The sequence below is a fragment of the Odontesthes bonariensis genome, chromosome 22, assembly GCF_027942865.1.
Source record: "Odontesthes bonariensis isolate fOdoBon6 chromosome 22, fOdoBon6.hap1, whole genome shotgun sequence".
Lineage (NCBI taxonomy): Eukaryota > Metazoa > Chordata > Actinopteri > Atheriniformes > Atherinopsidae > Odontesthes > Odontesthes bonariensis.
The window spans coordinates 12,600,151-12,621,829 of record NC_134527.1 but is presented as its reverse complement, the minus strand read 5'-3'; the positions used below and the strand labels follow the sequence as shown (position 1 = coordinate 12,621,829).

General features: G+C 41.5%; 1 protein-coding gene across 1 annotated transcript; it reads left to right on the top strand.

Moving 5' to 3' along the window:
* The first annotated feature begins 3,317 nt into the window (after positions 1–3,317).
* fgf10a (fibroblast growth factor 10a) lies at positions 3,318–21,436 on the top strand. The gene is made up of 3 exons (XM_075455454.1): positions 3,318–4,076; positions 17,563–17,666; positions 20,587–21,436. Exons 1-3 carry the CDS (start codon positions 3,635–3,637, stop codon positions 20,785–20,787), a joined length of 747 nt encoding a protein of 248 aa, XP_075311569.1. The 5' UTR covers positions 3,318–3,634; the 3' UTR covers positions 20,788–21,436.
* Positions 21,437–21,679: the final 243 nt, after the last annotated feature.

Here is a 21,679-nt window from a genome sequence, read left to right as displayed (position 1 = left end):
CTAATCCTGTAGCGCAAACAACATTTGAATGTCAATGCTTTCCAGAGAGGGAAGCCCCCACAGCTCTGAGAAGAAAAAGCCCAAAATGTGGAGCTTCGCTGCTCCAATAAATTGTTTTCTGGTGTGACGAAACTTCTTTTTTTTTTTCTTCCCTCACTGACAACTTGCTTCCAACATCTGAATCTTGTTAGGACTGTTTCACAGAACAACAAGACAGCAGGGCAAGGCAATGAAGAGATCAGCCAAACATTGAAAAGTTTCTGACTATTAGTTCAATAGTGATTTGTATTTGCCATTATCAAAAAGCGATGACTGCACAGCTTGAAAACTACAGTGCAATGAAAGAAGGGTCAGTGACATATGCTGTGTGTGTGTGTGTGGATGTATGTGTGTTGTCAATCCACTCTCAAGTCACAGAGCCACTGAGCAGATGTTGTTTCTCCCTCTTGCTCTATCGCTTTTCATTTTTCGCTCTCCTTCTCATTCCTACTATGTTTTCTTTGCTCTCTGCGCAAGACGCATTTTTGAAGCAGGTTCGGTTGAGAATTGACAAAGTGTGACCGATGTGAGCTTCTGGCCTTGAACTACAAAACGCCATTCCAACTATGTGTCAAACTCTCAGACCCCCCAAGACGTTCAATGACAACAAACATGTCGTGTTGTATCGTGCATTAAATTACAACAAAATACAACATAGTGGGGATTTGGTCTGGAGCTTTTCTAGTTTCTTCTTTGCATACCTCCCTAAGAGATTCTAGTCACACTGTACTCGATTTAAAAAAAAAAAAGAAGAAAAAAAGTCAAACAACAGCTTGAGAACACATTAACAAAAATGAGTGATGTCTAAAGTGAGGATTTTCAATTACAGCATTAGCATGTTGAAGGACCGCGATGAAAAGTGCTGTCCGCGGTGCTGAACGGTGCCAAGAGTTGACACGTACTTCACTTATCCTCTGTTACCTAAGTATATAAACACACTCTGCGCAGACATCAAATAAACTACTTCGATAACTGACAAATTGGTTTAAGTCACCTTTCTCAGAAACAGTGTTAATAACGCATCTTTGGGTTTGGACTGTTTGTCAGGCCGCACCCTGAAGACTTCATTTGGAGTTTGAAAACTGTGACCGGCACATTTCATATTCATTTCAACAACTGATTAATCGTTTCATCAGGAGAATAATTAACAGATGACGAATGAAAATGATTGGTTTCAGTGCCATTCTTGAGCCTTGAAAATTTGTGCATGCACAGAATTTCTATCTCTTGCCTATTACATGAAAATAAGTTTATGCAATGATTTATCATTATTGCATCATGATGTTTCGCACAGTGGTTGTTCTTTCACCAAAACAGCCCGTCAAATCAATCTTTGCCATCTGCAAAGTCGGGCCCTCAGCGGGAAACAGAAGGTTGTAGTGCTGACATGAGTGACGGATTGTAGGCAGCACCCAACGTCTGTCTGTACTTAGTTTGAGTTACTCCTGCTGAGGGAAATACTCGCTGACTGTAAGTAAGAGGACAGCTTGTTTTTTTATGCAGCTAACTCTGTGACGCATTCAAAACTGAATTCTGTAACACTGAAGAGCTAAAGGTAGGAAGAAGGACTCAAATCCGTTTGCAGCATGCCATGGACCATAGAGGAACTAAAAGAGAGAAGAGAGAAGAGGCTAAAAGAGAAGAGGCTAAAAGAGTAGAGAGGAGAAATGGCGGAGATATGGTTGTTGTCTGACAATGTGAAAAGGAAATTAAACAATGCTGAACCCAGACAGCAGAGCTACATTCTTGAAAAGAAACGCAGCAACGCACGTACGGCGCAAGTTTCATCCAAAACAAAGACTAATTTATCAAAAGATTAAGCCGTAAATTATAAAGTTAAAGAAACTGCTGCATACTTTCTGACAACACATCAGAGGAACTCCGCTTAAAACTGTTTGGCGCTTTTTTAAATGTAAAAGAGAAAAAAAATTCAGAGAGGAAAAAAAAAGAAGAAAAAAAAAGAGAAGAACAGACTTTAAATTAATTGATTTTATGTGTCAATATCATTTATTACTAGGCCATATAAAACAAAGAAAAGAAGCATGAATGTTGTTGTTCGGCCGCAGTTGGGTCTCATCACTGAGGGTAGCAGAGTTTTGTTGCTGTTGGAGTTCGGTCAACATTTAATGAATCAGAAGTTTGGTGTATTCTGTCAAATAAACTAACTTGTAAAGAAACATAAGTGCAAAAGTGCAGGAACTCAGGCACCCTACAAAGAGTTTTAATACTAATCAGAAGCAGGAAGATGAACTTAACACTGCAAAAGGAGGGAGGAGATGAAGGAAGGGTTTTCTTTACTTCTTTCTGACCTGCTCTGCTCAACTGGCGGGGTTTAGTCTGGGAATGGGTGGAGACAGAGAAATGGGGGAGAGGGAAGGAAGGCAAAAATGGGGTGGGACAGACCCCCCCCCAACCAGCACCCGTCTCCCACACATTTACATTTGCGCACACACATGCACGCTCACCCAGCTCTTCAAAGCCAAGTGGTTTTAATAGACATTCAATTAGACTAAGACATGTGGGGAACTGCTGCAGCAGATGAATAAGGTGAAAAGACAGACAAGATTCAGTCACCTCAGAGAAACAGATAACCAGAGAGATATAGAGACAGGAGAGAGGCAGAGGAAAGAGGGAGGGGGCCAGTGGAGAGAAAGCCACACACGGGAGGAAAGAAGAGAGACAACACGCTGCTCCAGAACTCAGACTCTGAGAGGCAGGGACAGAGGACAGACTGGGAGCTCGGCTCACTGACAGACGCACAACAAGAGAAGGGAGAAAGACGAGAGCTGGGGGGCTCGGTTACACACTCAAGTAACTTCAAACCAGCTCAAACAAAACAAGAGAAACAAAGAGAAAAAGGGAGAAGAAAAGAAGAAAGTCTGGATTCTCTGACTTTTTCTTTTTTTGTAAACTGCATTTCATGGATTTCTCTGGAAAGCAGGATTGATGGTTTTTTTGTCTGATTTCTGTTGTTATTTATTCATTTTGTACAAAGCACTTTGACAGCTTTTATTCAGCCTCCTCTGCCTTGCTCTTGAGCTCCTCTCTTGACTTAAGGACATAAATGGGGCACGTGTGTGTGGAGTAGATTGTAGCAGCGTATATGAATGAACTTGTAAAGTGTGTTTTGCACTTAAGGGATTTGGAGCGCGTGTGTGTGAGGATCCAGGAGCAAAGAGTCTTGGGAGGAGAAGAAGGCGAGAGGTCCATAAGGCGAGACCTTATGATCGGAGTTGATGTTGACACATTCCTGTGGTGCTTCTGAGGAATAACCAGAACAAGGGGACTACAGCAGAGTCAACCGCAGCACCGAAAGCTTCCACCACCAACAGCTACATCACCATTTTATATTACTGATAACTCCTCATCTGCTGCCAAAAGTCCTGCTCCGGACTACTGGAGTCATATTGCCTTCACCCCAGCCATTCCACAGGTTTCAACACCTACAGTCCCAGTGAGGTTGTGGGTTACCAGACAGAGGAGGTATAGTCCGTCGGTCAGGGGGAGTTTCTCCCACTCTCTTTCCCTCTCCCTGCACCCAGCTCAGCATGCCCCAGCCCCTGAGCATCTCCACAGCTCTCCCAGCTCCACTACCATGTGTAGATGGACAGTGACACAAGGTGCACCGGTCGCCTGGTTCTCCTCCTGCCCCCGCTGCAGACCTCCTTCACTCCTTCTCTCCCTCACCTTGCTCCTCCTGCTCGGATCCTCGTTGTCCTCGCCGCTGCCTGCCGCTTCATCATTAGACTCTGAAAAGAACCACAATGCACCAGGAGGGTCTTCTCCTCACCTTTTCATCTCATATCCGCAACCTTCGTCTTCTCCCGCACCGCTCCACGCATCCTCTGCGAGGTTGCCTAGGGCGACCAATGTGTCATCTTCATCCGCAACAGTTGTCGGGCGTCACGTGCGGAGCAGCTACAAACATCTACAAGGAGACGTGCGCAGGAGGAAACTATTCTCCTTCCAGAAATTCTTTCTTCGCATTGACAAGGACGGAAATGTTAATGGCACCAAAACTGAGGACGATCCATACAGTAAGTCAGCTTCCTTTAACTTTTAATGTGTACTTACAACATCTAACTTACGAGAAATGGAAACTGAATTGTAAATATCCTGTTTTATTTACAAGTTTCACTACCAGCTCTTTGCATTTTAGCTTTTTTGGCAGCACGAAAAGGTGATAAGATGGCAGCCAAATACAAAGACCCCTCTATCTGTCAGTTAGAACACTGTGGTAAAAGACACACCAGTTCTTCTTCCACTCTATTTCAAGAGTTTATCTGTGGAGAGTAATGTTCTTGTGTTTCCTGGCCAGGCAACCGTGCACACCAAGACAGGTGACTGGGCAAAAGAACAAATAACAGAGTTGCGTGATTCCAGCCTTTTCACCATGTGTGGAGGCAAAGCATATTTGTCTGACTACAAAGAGATTGGGAGAAAAAAGCATGAGAGTTTAAGAGCAGGCGACGAGAAAAAAAGCAAAATAAGTAAGCCAAACAGATTGGGAAAAAAACCAAACAAAAAAAGCAGGGATAGATGATCCACTGGAACCAATTAGAAATTGCCCAGAGAAAGTTCTTCCTCTTTGAGGAAAATCTAAAACAGCTATTACCAAACCCCTGGGGAGAATGACGAGTCCACTTACTCCTTGCCGCTATTGTCATGCAGCTAAAATAGTAGTGGGCATATGCTAATTATGAGGTTCTACTGACTCAGATTTAAAGTAATAAACATGTGATCCCTGCACCTTTTTCAGGTTGCGCATTTCGCAGGCTGTGAAATATGATTTTAACCTTTATGTATCCTGTGAGGGGTCACTGAGCACACACGCTCGTTTGTCAGCGCCACTCAGCTTCACATCCACACAGTCACACTCTTTCACACCGGCACCAATCTCAGACTTCCACTGCTGGACACTGAAAAACTCAACCGACACTTGCACCTTGAAGTTATTTCAACTGTGTGGGAGCACAAATGCACGACTCACTGCTAAGTGCACAGATGTAATGATCATTTTTGTACTAAACAGGGTGGAAAGTTAAAATCTGTATTCATAAACATGATTAGAAAAGCTCTTTAGCCAGTTACTATGGCAGCTAAATGCTATCAGGCAGGTCTCAAGGCATTCCAACCTGCAAACTAGTAAATCTAAATACTTCTAACAACTTGTAAGGCTCATCACAATCAGTTATGGCTGATCTAAAACAGAAAATCAGCTGTTATCATTCTGTCATCCGCAACTTTTATCTTCCAGCTAAACACATCTGGAAGTTCTCCAAGGCTGCCACAGTTTTCTGGCATGTGAGCGGCAAAGAAAACCTGCTCTGCCTCAGGGAACATTGACAGTGGGTGCTGAGGGAGAGCAGAACATTACTCCCACATTTACCTGGCCAGATTTCCCTGCCAGCTCAACGGATCACACGTAGAAAAATACAAACAAATTTCTTTGATATCATACAACAGATTCCAGCTGCACTATGTCTACTGTATGTTTTTCAATCTCAAACAGCATGTCAAATGTGTGTGTGTCGGGGAATGAAATCCTTATAATAGGCCTTCATCACTCACACACCTTCATACACATGTCATACGTTTGCATGCATCTGTCTGTGGGGCTGTGGTGCTGTACGAGTCTCTCCTGCTGGGCACACGCACACACACGCGCCTAAGCATAGAGAGGCCAGTCTTGCACATGGTCTCCATATGGCAAAGCCCACTTTTATTAGGGCCAGGGCCAGTGTGAATGCGTGTGTTTGCGTGTGTGCGTGCGTGCGTGTGTGTGTGCCACTCAGACACCAAGGCTCTGCCAGACATGGCTGAAGGAATTTCAATTAGCGTCTCTTCCTCCCTCCCCTTGCCTGCAGTGCTCTCTAACACACACATGCACACGTGCACACACTTTGACACGCACAGAAAGAACTCAACCATTAGGCTGCAACGTGTCACTAACTATAATGGCATCAGGTCATTGCATTAGAGGGACAATCCATCAATTTCAGGAGCTCTTGCTATTTGATTACGGTGGGAAATAGGTAGGAACTTTCCAGAGAGAAAAAAGAAACTTTCATATGGGGACACTCATGCCTTGCAGACCGTATTCATCTTGGCAGCATGTTTAGTAAGCATTTCATCAAGCCGTCTCTACCTGATAGCAAGTACAGATGTTATTTGTGTGTCAGATTGAGAAAAGATGGGTGAACATTTGGTAATAAACTGGATAAACCATCGTGCTATAAGTAGGTCTTCATATTTGTGCATTTAGAGTTCACTGTTTGTATCTGTGCACAAACCAGCCAGTAGAAGGATCTGTAGGCTCCCCCTGCTTTTTTGCATATGTTCTGAACAAATTGAAGCCTTCAAACTAAAACAAACAGGACGTAACTAAATTCTGTTCCCCCTGTTCTTGAACAGGGATGTGGTTTTTCAATTTTGACGCTTCAAATCTGTCACGAGAGTTCTCCCGCTTACAAGTTTCCTGGCGTGTTTGTGCTTGTCCGGGTTTCAAACACACTTTTTCGTTTGTTTTTACATTTCAGATCATAACATTGTTCATATACAGTGTGATAGTTTTAGCGCTTATAGAAGCAAAACAACTGCTTCAGAGCTACACGCTGACTTGAGAACAAATTACTTGCTTGTTGCAGGTCTCTGTGCTGTGCTCATTAGAAACACGTGGCTCCCTTGTGCCAATGCAAAGCCAAGTGGGTATAGAGTATAAGCACAGCGCATTGAAGTATCTCCAACCCAAGTTCACCCAGAACTTTTATTTAAGCTAAAAATGGGCCACTTCTTACAGAAAGTGTAAGAGTGTAACTAAAGAAGGTGCAAATGCCGTGGTTATCATGGTCTGGTAACGTTCAAGGTGTCGGATTGCAAATGAGCGTCATTAGACCGTGTCAGAGGTGATGAAGACGGTTTTAGCTTCAGCTCCGGGGTCGAGGCTCTCCTCCACCGCCGAGCCTATCACATCATTCAGGGTTTAAGACACGTATCATGAGTTTCTGCTTGTGATGTGCTCAGTGCCCATCTGTCGATCTCACCTCAAAAGGCTTTCACTGCGAGGCGCTCCGGTCTCTGTGCGGAAACGTCGTGGAGCTGTCAGGAGGTGATTAACACTGATCCTGCGGCTGACCACAAACAACAAAACTGTCATTGTTCTCCTCCCTCCATGTTGGCCACAGACTGTTTCATCCTGTTTACACACAAACAAATAAAGCAATGAAACAAATGGACACGTATTCGCAGTTGGACCGCAGACTTATTGAGTGGTGCCAACTTGACAACAGTTGGAGATTTTATTTTCAGTGACCACCCGGACTGTAAACGTTACGTCCATTAATCAGGACACACTGACGTGGATGAGTCTTACAAACAATTATCCAAAGGCAGCGTAGAGAGAGCAATTTTGACCTTCTAAAGTTTGAAAGACTAAATTGAAATGAATCACATCCAACCTGTAATGGTGCTGGAGTTTAAAAAAAAAAGCAGATATCTGGACTAAAGACAATAAGTCCAAATTGCTTTAAGATTACACTCCACATGTCCAAAAATGCATCAAAGAGTGCCATAATACGTCTCTTTCTCTGCAAATAGATATAAATTGTCAAAACACATTTGGTTTTCACAGTGTTTTTCTCTCTTCAAAACCATAACTGTGTCTTCATCTTTGTTCCGAGCACCATAAACCTTCTGTGCCTCAAAGAGGTTAAAGCACAGTTAAACTGTAACAAGTGCTGGCCCTTCCAGAAAATGTTAAACATCGCCTTGAAATCAGTCCCAGTAGTCTTCTCCTCTTCTGCTTCTGTCTCTGTTTTGCGGCCTCCGTCTCGCTATCTCTCTGCCCGAGGAGCATGTTTAGGGTTCTCATGGGAAAAGGTAAGAGTGTGGCCCATAAAAGAGAGTTATGAGGTGGTACAGGATCCACCAGGGGTTAGTGTCAGCGTTGCTTTTCATTTAAAATCACTCTGACATCTTCATGGACTTTTCTCTGCCGCTGCCATAAATAAAAGTGATGCGTAAATGTTGCAACAACATCTTGTTCGGGAATTACTAAAGCAAATGCTCCAGAGCCATTTTCAACAGCAGCAATTATATTCAGTTGAAATCTGAAAACATACAATGAGCATACACTCCCCCTCACATTTTTAAACTCGCTTGTTTCGCCTCAACAATTATACTGACAGTTAAATTGTGTTGAACATCACATCTTCCTTGTGATGTTTGGTTAAAATCTGAAATGCAGAAGAGGTCTGGATGAAAGCATTTCACTTCTGAACGATGGCTACTTTTATCTGTGCAGCAAATGCTATCAGCTCCTGCAGAAACACTCACAGACATTACTTGTCTTAAGAGCAAAGCCCTTCTCCTGTAAGTGAGCTTGGCTTTGAGCGTTATGAACTCCTATTGTCTTGAGATAATGAAACCGAGTCCACTCATTTGGAAACTTAAAAAAGGTTTCATCGTGAGCCATTATGCAATAAAACCTCTGGCTTGTATTATGACAAAGATATGCAGCATTCACTGGTCTCATGACTGTTTTGTTCATTAATGGTCCACATGTCTCAGTGACTAACTGCAGTAATAAAAAAAAGTTTGCCCTCACATTTGATACAATTTCCATTCCTTAAAAAAAAAAAAGATTAGCCACTCTAATTGTTAACGACCCCGACTGATTAAACCCGAGTGACTTCACAAAATGGCTTAGCTGACAATGAGCAGGTTTTTCCAATTCATGACGGAGACATCACGTCGTAACCGTCCATTTAAGTGCCCCCCCTTCACTTGTGCTGTTCAGGGGTCTCACTCCATCTCACACTAAGGAGTGAGTGTGACGTTCAAAGGTCAAGATGTGTGAGTGCTCTTTAACCCCGTTACTACCCGGGCAGGGTCACTTTCAGAGCATGAGTGTGACAGAAATGCTGACACAAGCATCCTGGAAATTATCCCAATAAAAGTTGCCCATTAAGACATGTGGACGGATATGACCCTGGACTGAGATGCCTGATACTTTACCGAGGAAATGGGAAACAGCTTGTTTCGTCACAGTTAGGAGAATTATCACAGACATTTTCTCCCACAGATGTGTGCAGATATGTTTCGTTCTAACCTGACGGGTTTGCTTACAAATCCCTTAAATTGTTAGAACAGAATAAATACATTGTTCAGCAAGTCCTCCAACTGGAACCATGAGATAAGTCACTTGTTCACACCCAGCCATACGGCTCATAACGCTGCCCTGTAAAGTACCGCCCCAACAAGTGGCAGAAGGGAAGTACGACTCAATGAAGCGTTTCCACATCAGAGCAGATGTTGTTGTCAAGTCTTTTGTTGAAGAAGCCACAAAAGTCTTAATGAGGAGGAAAAAGGCGGGGTGGACGGAGCAGCTAAGTTCTACGCTTTCAAACATGGGCCTTTGTGTGACCCGAGTCCAACGCACGTTCCGTCAGTAACATGACAGCACGTTAGAAAAACACCTCCCGTTTGGGTTTGGGTTAGAAATGGATGGTTCAAATAAAATGTTTTAATTTCAACAACGCGTCTCTCCAGCCATCTTGCTGGTTGCCCTGGTTACATGTGAACACAACACTTTACAACAGAATTTTGTCACTTTATGGTTGGTTTATCTGCACTGATACCAGATGGACAGTAAAGTGCTTTATATTTAACAAGCTTCATTCATGAGAAAAAACTATATTTTCTTACAGTTCTATAGACACTGAGAACGTCCATTTATATGGATGTTTTCTATAATGATGTTTGCATCTTCATGTAAATGATTATTTCATGTCAAATGTTGGCGTTGCAAATGTATTATGATCTTTGAGGTTAGGTTTTGATTTCTTTCTTCCTGAGCCAGCAGTCCCATATAAAACTGGCTCCGTTTGAAAGCCCTCTGAAAATGTTCCTCCACCACTCCGTTTTGGAGTCTGCTTCTGAAAATGCTCCGTTTTAGAGGGTCCACTGATCTCCCCGAAAGCTCCCTACCCTACTCAGCAGAGAGCAAAATATAGGAGTAGTTCCACAAAGGGGGAATTGGGAAGGTGCCATATTTCTTAAAGTGCTTTCTTTATACATTTAAAGGTTGAGCGTTTTTTGGCAAGAGTCACAGAGGACAACGACAGGATCTGTCTTATTTTTCCATCACTGTTTACATATTTCCTGTCATCGCCACTTGACATTTTCCCATTATTTCACTCCATTGTCGTTTAGTACGTCAGCTACAAGACAGAAATAAGAGCCAGATTTCTGCAGGCAGACTAAGGCAGTCCTCCCACAAACCCAACCAGTCAGGCACCACCTTAAACAAAAGTCTTTCAGCCTCAAATCATGTTTCTGTAGGATCTTCCGCTGCTTTCAACAACTTTGGCTCTGAAAAGAAAACAGCTAAAGACCTCAAAAGACCACAAAAAAAATCTTAAGTTGAAATCTTTGTTTTGATTGACAGCCTTTTTCATTGTTTGCGTTATGTTGAGGATTCACGAAGAACACAATCATCTGTGTCCTGGAGAGAAGGAGAAAGATGGAAAAGACTGCAGGAGATTGTCTGATGTATGAGTTATCATACCCGTACAATGGTATCATATAAACAAATAGGCTGAAAGGAAGATGTTGTACTAAAAAGGCAGCTGCATGGAAGATTTGGAGACCAAATTATCAGGACCAAATAATCCTACATCAACATAAAGATGGAGGCCATTCAGAGCAGCGACTGGTTCATCTCAGTTCAGTCTCAACAGCAGCCCAAAATGACAAATTGCAACAATGTTCCCCTTGGAGTACACAGTGATGGGAAAGTTGTCTGCAAATTGCTGCATTTGCAAAGTCAGCGACACACTCATCTCCGTGGTTTGGCTTTGTAACATTGCGTAATGTCAGAGAAGTTGAAGCCAGACCCTCTTTGTTTTACAGATGATTACATCTGAAGAAAATCTATAAAGAGGAACAAAAAGAGCACAAACTAATGTTTGTCTCAGAACTCCTGTAGCTTTTGAGCCTCTGATTGGCATCATCTTTAAGCTTTTAATTAAGCAGTGCATGAGACTCTTTACGCTGAAGAGTGGACTTAATGATGATCTTTTGCAGGATAAACAAATTGACACAAATCTAAAACCAAGCCTTAAAGGAGGCATTCGGCTTTTGTTTGGTTGACTGACAGAATTAATTTACAAAAAGCTGAGACAGTTTTCAAGCTCGAATAGCTTAACTGCAAATATGAGGACTCTCATGTACTTTTAAAGAAAAAATATTTGAGTTTTAGACTGTTTATATATTCAAAGATTTTTTTGCATTTGTCAGTTTTTGCTGGCTTGTTACACTAAAAAAACGTGTTTGGAGAACTTAAAAGACTGAGCCACAACTGTATTTTAGTGCGTTTTCGCCAGCTTTTCATTACCAGCACCTGTGCTTATAAAATGCATCCAAATCGCGATGCTGAAAGTGTCATTGAGGTGTGAGCCTGGTGCCTGTGAACAGGCTGAATTCATGGCCAGTAAAGCAGTGGGAGGTGAAGAATAGCATGTGTGACGGACAGCATCCAGGACGGCTGCCATACCGACACCACGTGCATTAGGAAAAGCCACACACACACACAAAATACACACTTCATGTTCCTGCTCACCACAAACACACATGCACACACACACTGCATGAAAGTGAGGTTTTTAATGGAGTCATCAAAGGTAGAGTCCAGAGAGGCATCTGGACAGTCTGGCTGAGCAGAGCAGCAAGGAATTCCAGCTAATTACTCTGTATGTGCGTGTGTGAGTGTAACAATTGAACATTAATGCAGCAGGCGGCCGACACACACACACAAAAAAAAAATAGTAGCACAGAGAGAATGTGCAAACTGAATAATATCTGAGGTGCAAAAAAAACAAGATTTCCAAAGCTGCAACAGCTCAAACCACAACAGTTGGGCAACTTTGTGCTGGCAGCTGAGGCGCAAATGAAAAATGTGTGAAATGCAGACGATCGTCACAGCACTTTTCCTGAAAACATAACTTCTGCCGTGTCAGGCCTGCGAGATGTTTTAAGAGAAACTGGCGTCTTTGGCACTTCATCAAGTTACAAAGTCAACTGTTGAAGGAATCACAGTTTCTTTGGTGGTTACTCCCCCTCCCCCTCCCCCTCCTCTCAATCAAATCACCATTAACATCACTGCAAATTTCTTTCGGCTTCCTCTCAGCTGCTCTTAAACATGTGTGACATAACTCGCCGTGCTCTTTCTGTGCTCGGTTAGGTCGTCTCAAATTACGCGAGTTGGAACGATGAGGCGCACGAGCGTAACTTCATGCTATCTGTTGGCTGGACAACCGGAATTTTAAAGAGAGGATTTTCACTCGGGTGATCTGTCTGATTTTGGATCAGTGTGGGTTCGGTTTCCTTTTCGCACCGAGGCCAGTTGTGACAACACACTCAGCAGCAGCTGTGTGCTGTTTCGCCAATTTTCCAAGACAGTGATGCGAGTGCTCCTGTCAGTGGAGGAAATGCACCTGTGAAACCGGGTAAGGAACTGGTCAAATCATGAATGCAGGCGAACCAGAACAACCATACCAGCAAAGAAAAAAGTCTTAAGAGTAAACAACGTGCCGTACTAACAATGTTATCTGTTTAACGTGGCTTACATGCACTACTTAGAAATGCACAGTGACATGTACTGTCTGTGCAAAACAAATTGAGACATTTATCATTTTCCATTTGTAGAAAAATGTCAGCCATATTGTTTTTTTTCAGCAACAGTTAGGCCCGTTCCTCAGGCGGGCTTTGATGTGGCCACTTAGCGCAGGATGATACTGTTCTCAACCACATCAGTCTAAACCAATCCCTCAGTGTTCCCCAAAACACATAATATGCAACAGTTTCTACTCCAAGCCGACGTCTTCACCAGCTCTCACCAACAATCTGCATGGCAGAGGTATGTTTGTTCTCTCTCAAACTTCATAAAGAGCTGGAAACATTCAACTTAACTTGTTTAACTCTGGTTAAAAACCTGGGTGGCCTCAAACACTGCAGCATCTTAAAGAGCAAAACATTTTTTCTCCGAATTATTTATACTAAATACAGTTTATATCTTTAATTAATGTTTGATTTAGGCACATTGGTGGCCCAATACCCCCCCGCCCCCACATCCTTTTTCAAGTGCATTTTAAAGAGAAAAATGACCAAAAGTAGGTGCCTGCTCCTAAACTTTAAAATCTTTAAAAATACACAAGATCAAATTTGCCTTGTGTAAATTCAGATTCTTAGATACCACCTTCATATTTCACAGGTGAAAAGAGTGAAAGAATATGTCACCGAGGAGACGCACTCCTTCCATTCTTCCTGCTGACCAGAGTTCAGGGCACAAACTCCTACTCAAGTGACAATATTTCCCAATTCAGGCAGTAGACCCGCTCACAGCTGGTCACTGTGTTGAGGTCACAAAGTGAACAAGCGCTGTATAATCTTCAAAAAAGCCCCTGAATAAACAGTGGAAACATTTTCACAACCTCCCTTAACCTTTAGGTTCAACTGGAGTCTCAGAGACCGCGTTTCCAAAGGGGGCCAATGAGGGGTCGACGGGAGGTCTGTGTATGTGTGTGTTCCTGTGTGAGTGTGTGCATCTCTAAGCATGTTTTTTTCTAAATATTTATCTGTGATTATAGTGATCTGCCTTAGATGGTCTCCGTAATGATCGCGTTGGTGAAGACATAATCTCCATCCTGGTCTGCAGCTTAGAGCTGTGAGTAAGTGTCTAAAGTGATGAAGAGTGTTTCATGAATGTGTATCGTCTTACTGAGTCATATAAGCAATTCAGCTATCAGGTGAAATGCTTTATAAAAAAAAAAGAAAACTGTCCTAACACCCACTGCTGCTGTCCACCTGCCAAATGAACCAAAGCTAAAGCCCCATACATCTCACTGAGAGCATACCCATAAAAGTATGGCCACCCATATGACAGTGAAGTTAAGAGGTTAACGCTAAAGAGGAATAACACACAAAGAGCTGGAGTGCAAAGCAAGAAGGAGAATGAAGCAGATGGAGTGTTAACTGGGCAAGAAGAAAATATGTATTTATATATATAAGGTAAAGCATTAAAAGAGCCAGTGGATCTCTGTCCACCTATTTGTGAGCACATTTTCAGTTTGTATGTCAGAAAACAAAATGAGTCAAAATGCTCAAAAAGTATATAAAAAAAAAGGAAATAAAATTGGAAAAATAGTAGGTGATTAAAGTAAGTGACATCCTCTGAGGCTTCTGCTTCTCAGAAGCAAAATAAATATCAAATCTTAAACCGACAGCGTTTCTTAAATTAAAACATTTTTAGGTTTTTAGTTTTTTTTTTACTATATGTATCCAAATGCTGTGTTACCTGTAAATAAGAACAATGATTAAAAAGTTGGTAAAGGTGCAAGTTTATGTTTTTGTTGCAGCCCCCCTCCACTTTTAACACCTCCCGATATGTTTTAGGAGAACACAGACCAGCTGCTGTAGTACTGGTGGAAAAATGTTCACCCATTCTTGCTTGATAGAGGCTTTCAACCGCACAAAGGTTTGGGGTGTCCTTTATTGCATTATTCATTTTGAAACATGCCAAATGTTTCCAGCTCGCAACAAGTCTGGACTCCAGACAATCTGTCATCCCAGGATCCCATTACAGTCCTCTGTTCCTGAGTCAATGCACTTATTCTTACCTTGTTGAACAATTTGCCCTGGCAGGCTTTCACAAAGTGGTGAACCCTGCCCCATCTTTACTTCTGAAACACTCAGTGAGATGCTCCTTTCATGTCTACCGACATGTTGCCAGTTGATTCGATGTGAGATGTTACACCAGCTGGGTTTTTTTGGGCCTTCCAAACATTTGCGTTCAATATTTCCAGTCTTTTATTGCGCTCATATTAGTTACAAAACATAACAAAAAAATTTGGCTTCAATATGTAATGCACTGCCTTTGTGCTATGTTCAAGTAAATGAAGGGCTTTAAAAGGATTTCTATGTTACACCGCCTCCATCTTTTTAGGAGACAGGGACGCTAACTGTTAATAAGCTCTCCTGCAGAGATTTCTTCGCACATAGTTGCCAACAAAATTGGTTTGAATCTTTTACGTTCGTACAGTTCAAAATGTATTTTTCTCTGAGCAAAAGTTGGGAGATGTGACCAATCCACATCAAAAAGTGAGAGTGACCACACATAAAATATAGATTTACCAAGGAAAGCAGAAACTGCACCCGCACTGACAGACGTCAGTGGTTCTCCCGTTACCTCGGACGCCCAACACTTCTGCCGTGAGCTTTTAAAAGCGGATTTCCAAACACATTATGGTTTGACTGAGTCGCAGAGAATTTCAGATTTGGCAGCAAACCTCGCTAAACATTGTTATGATCTTTATGGGGTGGTTAATGGAAAGGTTTGCTCTTGTTAGACAGCCAGGTCGTGTTTATTTGAACTCGCAGCTCTGTCAGTGTTACAGTTTCAGCTCGACGGGTAAAGAAAAATATTTTGGCCAGCTGTTATGAAAGTTATAGTGTTGCCGTGTTACACGCAGGTGTTTGCCCTTGGTAGTTTTGTGAAAAATGCTGATAGCGGCAAATGTCCGTGCCTTTTTTTAATTAAGTAACCCCTGCACTGTTAGTGCTGGATCATATAAATCTCTTTTTTCTTTTGCATTCTAAAACAAAAATACATAATGAAGACACTGTGGGAGATCCAGGTGGCACATAGAGAAAGAAAAGGGTAAAATCGTGAAATTAAGTTTAAACAGCACTATAAGCCAAGCAGCGGGGTTTGAAGCTTGTGTGTGTGTGTGCCTGCAGGATGACTCGTTTAGCTGAAAAACTTTATGTGCATCTATGACACAAGATTATGTGCCGTTTCTCTGTGTCCTTGCCATAAACCGTGTAGCTGCAATTGAAACCTTTTGTTGCAGCCAGGCTTTTTAACTCGCAGGCGGTCAGGATGCTTCTGGTAACTGGCAAAGGGGCCATAAAAGAGCCCTGTGCTTTTGGTTTTTGACAAACCACATCAAACAAGAGGAGGGAGAACAGTTTGAACAGGTGGAGCAGCTTTTTAGTGCAGCACAGACAGACCCTATTTTGTGAGGATCACAGCACAGATTTGTCAGCTGAGAAGCGGCGAAATGGAACATCTTGAACCTAATAAATTAGTGTTGTGGTACAGGTCTGAGTGAGTAATGAACTTAATATTGCATGCCAGCATGATGCACTAACAGCCATGGAAAATCAGTTAAAAAATCCCTTATTGACCAAAAGGGGGAACTTTGGAGATAGATAACAGCTTCAGAAACATTCATCATTTAAAAAAAGGACTTGTGGCCAAAACTATTACAAATGGCAAACACACACAAGAGGAAACAACTGTCTCTGCGCAACATCAAGTTAAATGTGTCTAAATGCAAAAACAGTCTATCTGTGCTATTGCAAAGCAAAAGGAATAAAAGAATTAGGACGCAACTGATTTTTTTCGAGAAATATATATGGAAAGGTTGTAAGAGAAAGATCAGAAAATATAAATATAAATATACCAACAAATTGAGTAATTGCTAACTATTGAAAACTGCACTGTGAACTCATGCTCTCAGTCAAGGCTCCCAGTCTAACCATATTAAAACACCAAGTTTTGAGCGAAGAGACATCTACTAAAAAGACTCTAAAAATTCTTGTAAAGTGCATATATGAAAAAGAGAGAACACTTTCTTTCAAATTTCCCCAAAATGTAATCTGGCGAATGGGAAGGGGGTTAAAACCTTTAGAGATACTCTGAGGATACTAACTCTGCCATTTTCCACCTTCCTGCAACAACGCTTCACTTCCCAAGCTAATCCTCCTGAACCCAAGATAGTTTTATGGCTTGGTGTACCTACTTAAGGATGAGAGAAGAAAGGGCCAGCAACCACAGCTTAAACCAGTAATTGGTTCAGGCTTGAAAACTGATACATATGCCTTGACCTCTTGCGAGTCTGGCAGCTCAAATGCTTCTCTCCATTCTGTCCGTGTGCCTGCCTGCACTCCCCTGGTCAGAAAAACAAACATTAAATGCAGAAATGTTTTTTCCTGGCTTACACCTCGGTCCCAGGGCATGCAGCCCACAAACTAACAGGGGGCAAGAGGCCGGTCTGAGGTCTGACTGTCACACAGTCAAGAAAAAAAACCTCAGAGACGAGACTGGGGTTCACTTGTGAGGAGGAAACTGGGATAATTCATGTGTCTTTTTCAGTATTTGAGAACTTTCATGTGCAAAAGATACAGTACAAAATGTTATTTTTCACCTTTCAGACTATACAACCTCCGTTAAAACATCTACTGCTTTTCTCTCGTTTATAAATGTAAACTGAATAGTCGCCACTTTTGGAGTGAGGCCCTGTTTTTGAACAACGAAAATTCACAAGAGTATCTAATACCAGCTCAACACAAAAATGGAATCATTAATTACTTTTAAAAACAGAAACCGAGTCTATGAACGATATCTGATGAACATATCCACATGCAGGTGACAAGTTTTGCTCTCTGTGCCCTCTGCACCAGGTATTTTGGAGATCAAATCAGTGGACGTGGGAGTGGTGGCCATCAAGGGCCTCAGCAGCAACCATTACCTGGCAATCAAGAAGAACGGAGTTCTGTATGGAGCGGTGAGTACCAGTTTCATTACGGTTTCACGGTAATGTGCCGTTCTTTATGAGAAATCCCTATTACCTCCAAATAAAATGCAATCTTTTTTTGCAAGAACACTTGCAGTCCTGTAATTGAACTTATTGTACTTTATAAAATAATAGACAACGCTGCGAGAAGCATGGTCCCAGAAACAGGAACCACAGCTAGTCAGTGCAAGCTATAATCTCTGCTCTCCCTTCTTCACTCCATTCAAAAACAGGGAACACAATCCTTCAGTTTCTCTATTCTGCTTCAGTCCCTCTGGGGAGAACAGCTCCCGATTCATCTGTTTTCTCTCTTTCCCACTTTACTTCACCCCCCCCTCAGCTTTTCCTTACTTTGAAAGACCCGATTTTCAGTATGTCTCTCTGGAGCCACACCACAGATGAAATGACACACGGTAGACAAGAAAGAAAAAGAGGCATTTAGTTGCATGGCCTGAAACTGAATTCCCATGACGTCTTCTGCCCGGTGCAACACAAGCCATAATGGCACTGGGCAGTGAAGGGCTGGCGTTCTATTACACTTGATGGGTTTACACAGTGACTTCTTTATCCACTAGTAATCAATTGAAATCATTGTTTCATTAAATCGTCAGATTAAGTGTTAGAAAGACCTTTTGCTTTTAACACTGTTACCGTGAATTTTATGAGCAACCACTACATGGCCATACATGGACCATGTGGATTTTATCTAAACAGCTTTTTATCTATCAAATGACACCTGAAATGCTCTTTTTTCCCCCAAAACTACAAATTTGAAGCTCTTTTCTTAGCAACTCGTTTCAGGGAATGAAGTGAGCAATTACACTCCAGTCACCCTTCTCTTTTGTAGAGAGTTTAGTTGAGATGTGTCCGATTGCTTCGAGCTACCATGCGAACGTAAACTAGACACAAATTGCACTCAATAACCTGAAGTACCTAACCTGAGAGCTAGGACTCGCACAAACAACAAACCAAGCTCACAGTTCCACTCACAATAATGGCAGAAAACTTGACATGAAGTTTTATTCTCAAGTCCTTGTAGTACATTTCCATTATATGCAGTTCAACCCCGGACAGGTAGTACTAATCCCTTATTCCAAAAGTAGGAATACTTAAATGATGTAAAGACCAGCAGGCAACTTAAATATCATTGTAATTTCACCATTGAATATTGCCTCCATAAATCCCAGGCTTCAATGAAAAAGTTTTTTCATGGCTGATCTTTAGAGCTGTGACTAATATGGGCTACGTTTTATTCAATGTATGTGTGGAACTCCGAATTTCCAAGATTTAAGAATGGCAATAAGATTTCCTCTATAACGTTTATAGCCATATAACTTCTGATGATATTACGTTGTTAATAGCAAACCGAAAAAGCTAAAAGAGCAAAAGAGTTTGAACTCGCCAATTCTCTGGTACTGCTGATGCAGCACAATTTAAAGTCGAAGATCGGAGGAAATAAAGACGAAGAGCCGTGGAAGTTGTAGTCTGGGCAGGACGTCTGATGTACTTTTCCCCAATCTGAAGGCCCAGTGAATGCCAAGTTTTCAGACCTAAAGAGCCCGAAACTGAGTGACAGGGTGGGTTTTGTTTTCAGATAACTCAAGACACCCAGTTAGATGCTTTAAAGCACAGAAAAAGTTTCTTTTTTAAAAAACTATGTCCCTTAATGTCCTCACTTTTAGCTTCTTCACACAAAGTCCAGCAAATAGGAAATGAAATAACTACATGAAAAACTTTGGTTTTAGGCTCTCTTAACACCTTTTTAAGCACCCTCAAAATACTTTTACCGGGCAATATCCTCAATATACAAAATGTACCGATAGTATAGCAAAAAAAGAAAAGAAAAGCAGAACAGTATCTTTTAAATATTCTCGCTCTGCTTTGAGAACATTCAGTTTTACTTCTGGAACCAATCTGAACAGCTGTGGCCAGATTCAGAGAGAGACTGAGAGCAAGAGATACTGAGCATGAGTGTGTGTGTATGTGTGTGTGTGTGTGTGTGTGAGGAAAGCACATTTTTGCAAGTGAGTATCGACTGCATCCAGTTAACTGCCTGCTTAAGTGACGATAGCCTTGAGCACAACGGCAGCTTCCAGTAAACCGACTGCTCCCTCAGATCATTTTCTCTCAACGTAGCAGTAACATAAGCCACTAACTTTGTGTCACAATGCTCTTTACTGGCAACCAGCCTGAAACTTTAAAATGTCACATTTTAAACTAACTCCTCTATTCCCAGCCCATCCACTGCATACTTTCATACCACTGACACACAAACAACATTCACAACAACTACGATTCTATGTCTTGAGCAATTGAGCTTACCTCCACCAGGGTTAAGAGGACCGCCTCGACAGTTTAAACATCAGTAATTACTTCAACGGCAAAAAGACAGCAAAAGTTTAAGTGCAAGACATACCTATTATCCTCTAAAACAAATCATTAACATGAATCATGATACTGGCTATGGGAGGGAGAGATTTAAAGGAGGAACAGATGACAAACGGTTGATGATTCAGATCCAACTGGACTGCATCAAAAGGAAAGTTAAACTGTTCAGCTGTTGAATTAAGAAGCTTGTTGACTAAGGGATTAGTAATGTTAAGATGTTTAGTTAAAGAAGCAAAAACCTAGTTATTCAGCTTCCTAACAATTAGAGCATATGATAATAAATAAATAAATAATCAGTAATAAATCAGCTAGTTGTTTCAACTATACATCCAAATATCATATATATTCACTCAGCGAGCACTGCACTGTGACACACTTTGAGATTTTTGATGGCCAAAGATGTTACTCTTTCCATAGTGGAAAAGGCACAAATATCGAAAATAATCAATCATCCTTGGTTCTCTGCTTTGTTCCAATGTTGCATGTTATCTCATTTTCACATGTACACGCTTCTCCTCCACAGAGGGACTTCGGTCCGGACTGTCGTCTAATTGAACGCATCGAGGAGAACAAGTACAACACCTACGCTTCGGCTGAATGGCGAAACAAGAAGAGGCCCATGTTTGTGGGACTGAACGCCAATGGGAAGCCAATGAAGGGAAAGAAGACGCGGAGGAAAAACACAGCCACTCACTTCCTCCCCATAGTGGTGCAACCACGATAACTGGACATATCAGCCACAGGAGAGCTCTGAACACTGCGGGGGCTTTTTACGGAGTTACAGTGATGGCTACATGGGACAGATCTGAAAGTGATCTGTATGATGCACTGAGGAGGAAAAGAAAGAAAATCTATAGACATTTAATTACTGATGATAGAGACATTTCTATTTTTAAAGAAAGATATATAGGTATACATTGTATATATTATTTTCCTGTTTAAGTTATAAAGTACACTGGCACGGTTTAAAAACTAGCAAAGAAACAACTTGTGTGCCAAAATGTGGTTTAGTAACTCACATTTCTAGATTTGCGAAGTGTGTGACAGAGGAGATCATAAAGTCAAAGGGCAGAAGATTTAGGAGAAGAAAGGAAAGTAGAGGAAGCATCGACGGAAACTGACTGAGGGGAGAGACAAGGAAGAGAAAAGAATGGAAAGCAAAAACGAAGAAACGTTTTGTGAAGAGAGCACCAAAACAAATTTAACACTATCATGTTTTTCTTCAGATTTATTTATTTTATGTAATATTTAACAAAAAAGAACAAAAACACAAAAAAGACAAATTCTTGTCTTTTTTTCTACCATTTATGCTTCTCTTTTTGAATACTATTCACTTAAACCTAAATAAATATAAAGAATATATTTGTCTTTAATCTGTTTGACTTTGCATTTTTTTACATACATAATCCAAACTTTATTGTTTTATTTTTGCTAAATACTCAGCAAAAGACAGAAATAAGCCTAACCCATTCATAAGGAAACATACTGATTCAGGTAACTAATTCAGCGGAGGCTTGAATCTTTGCCAGACTCACAACTCGACTACAATTCCGCATCTCAGTCACTGTATATGATCTCTGTTACATACAAGTAAGTTGAAACAGTCCAAACAAGTC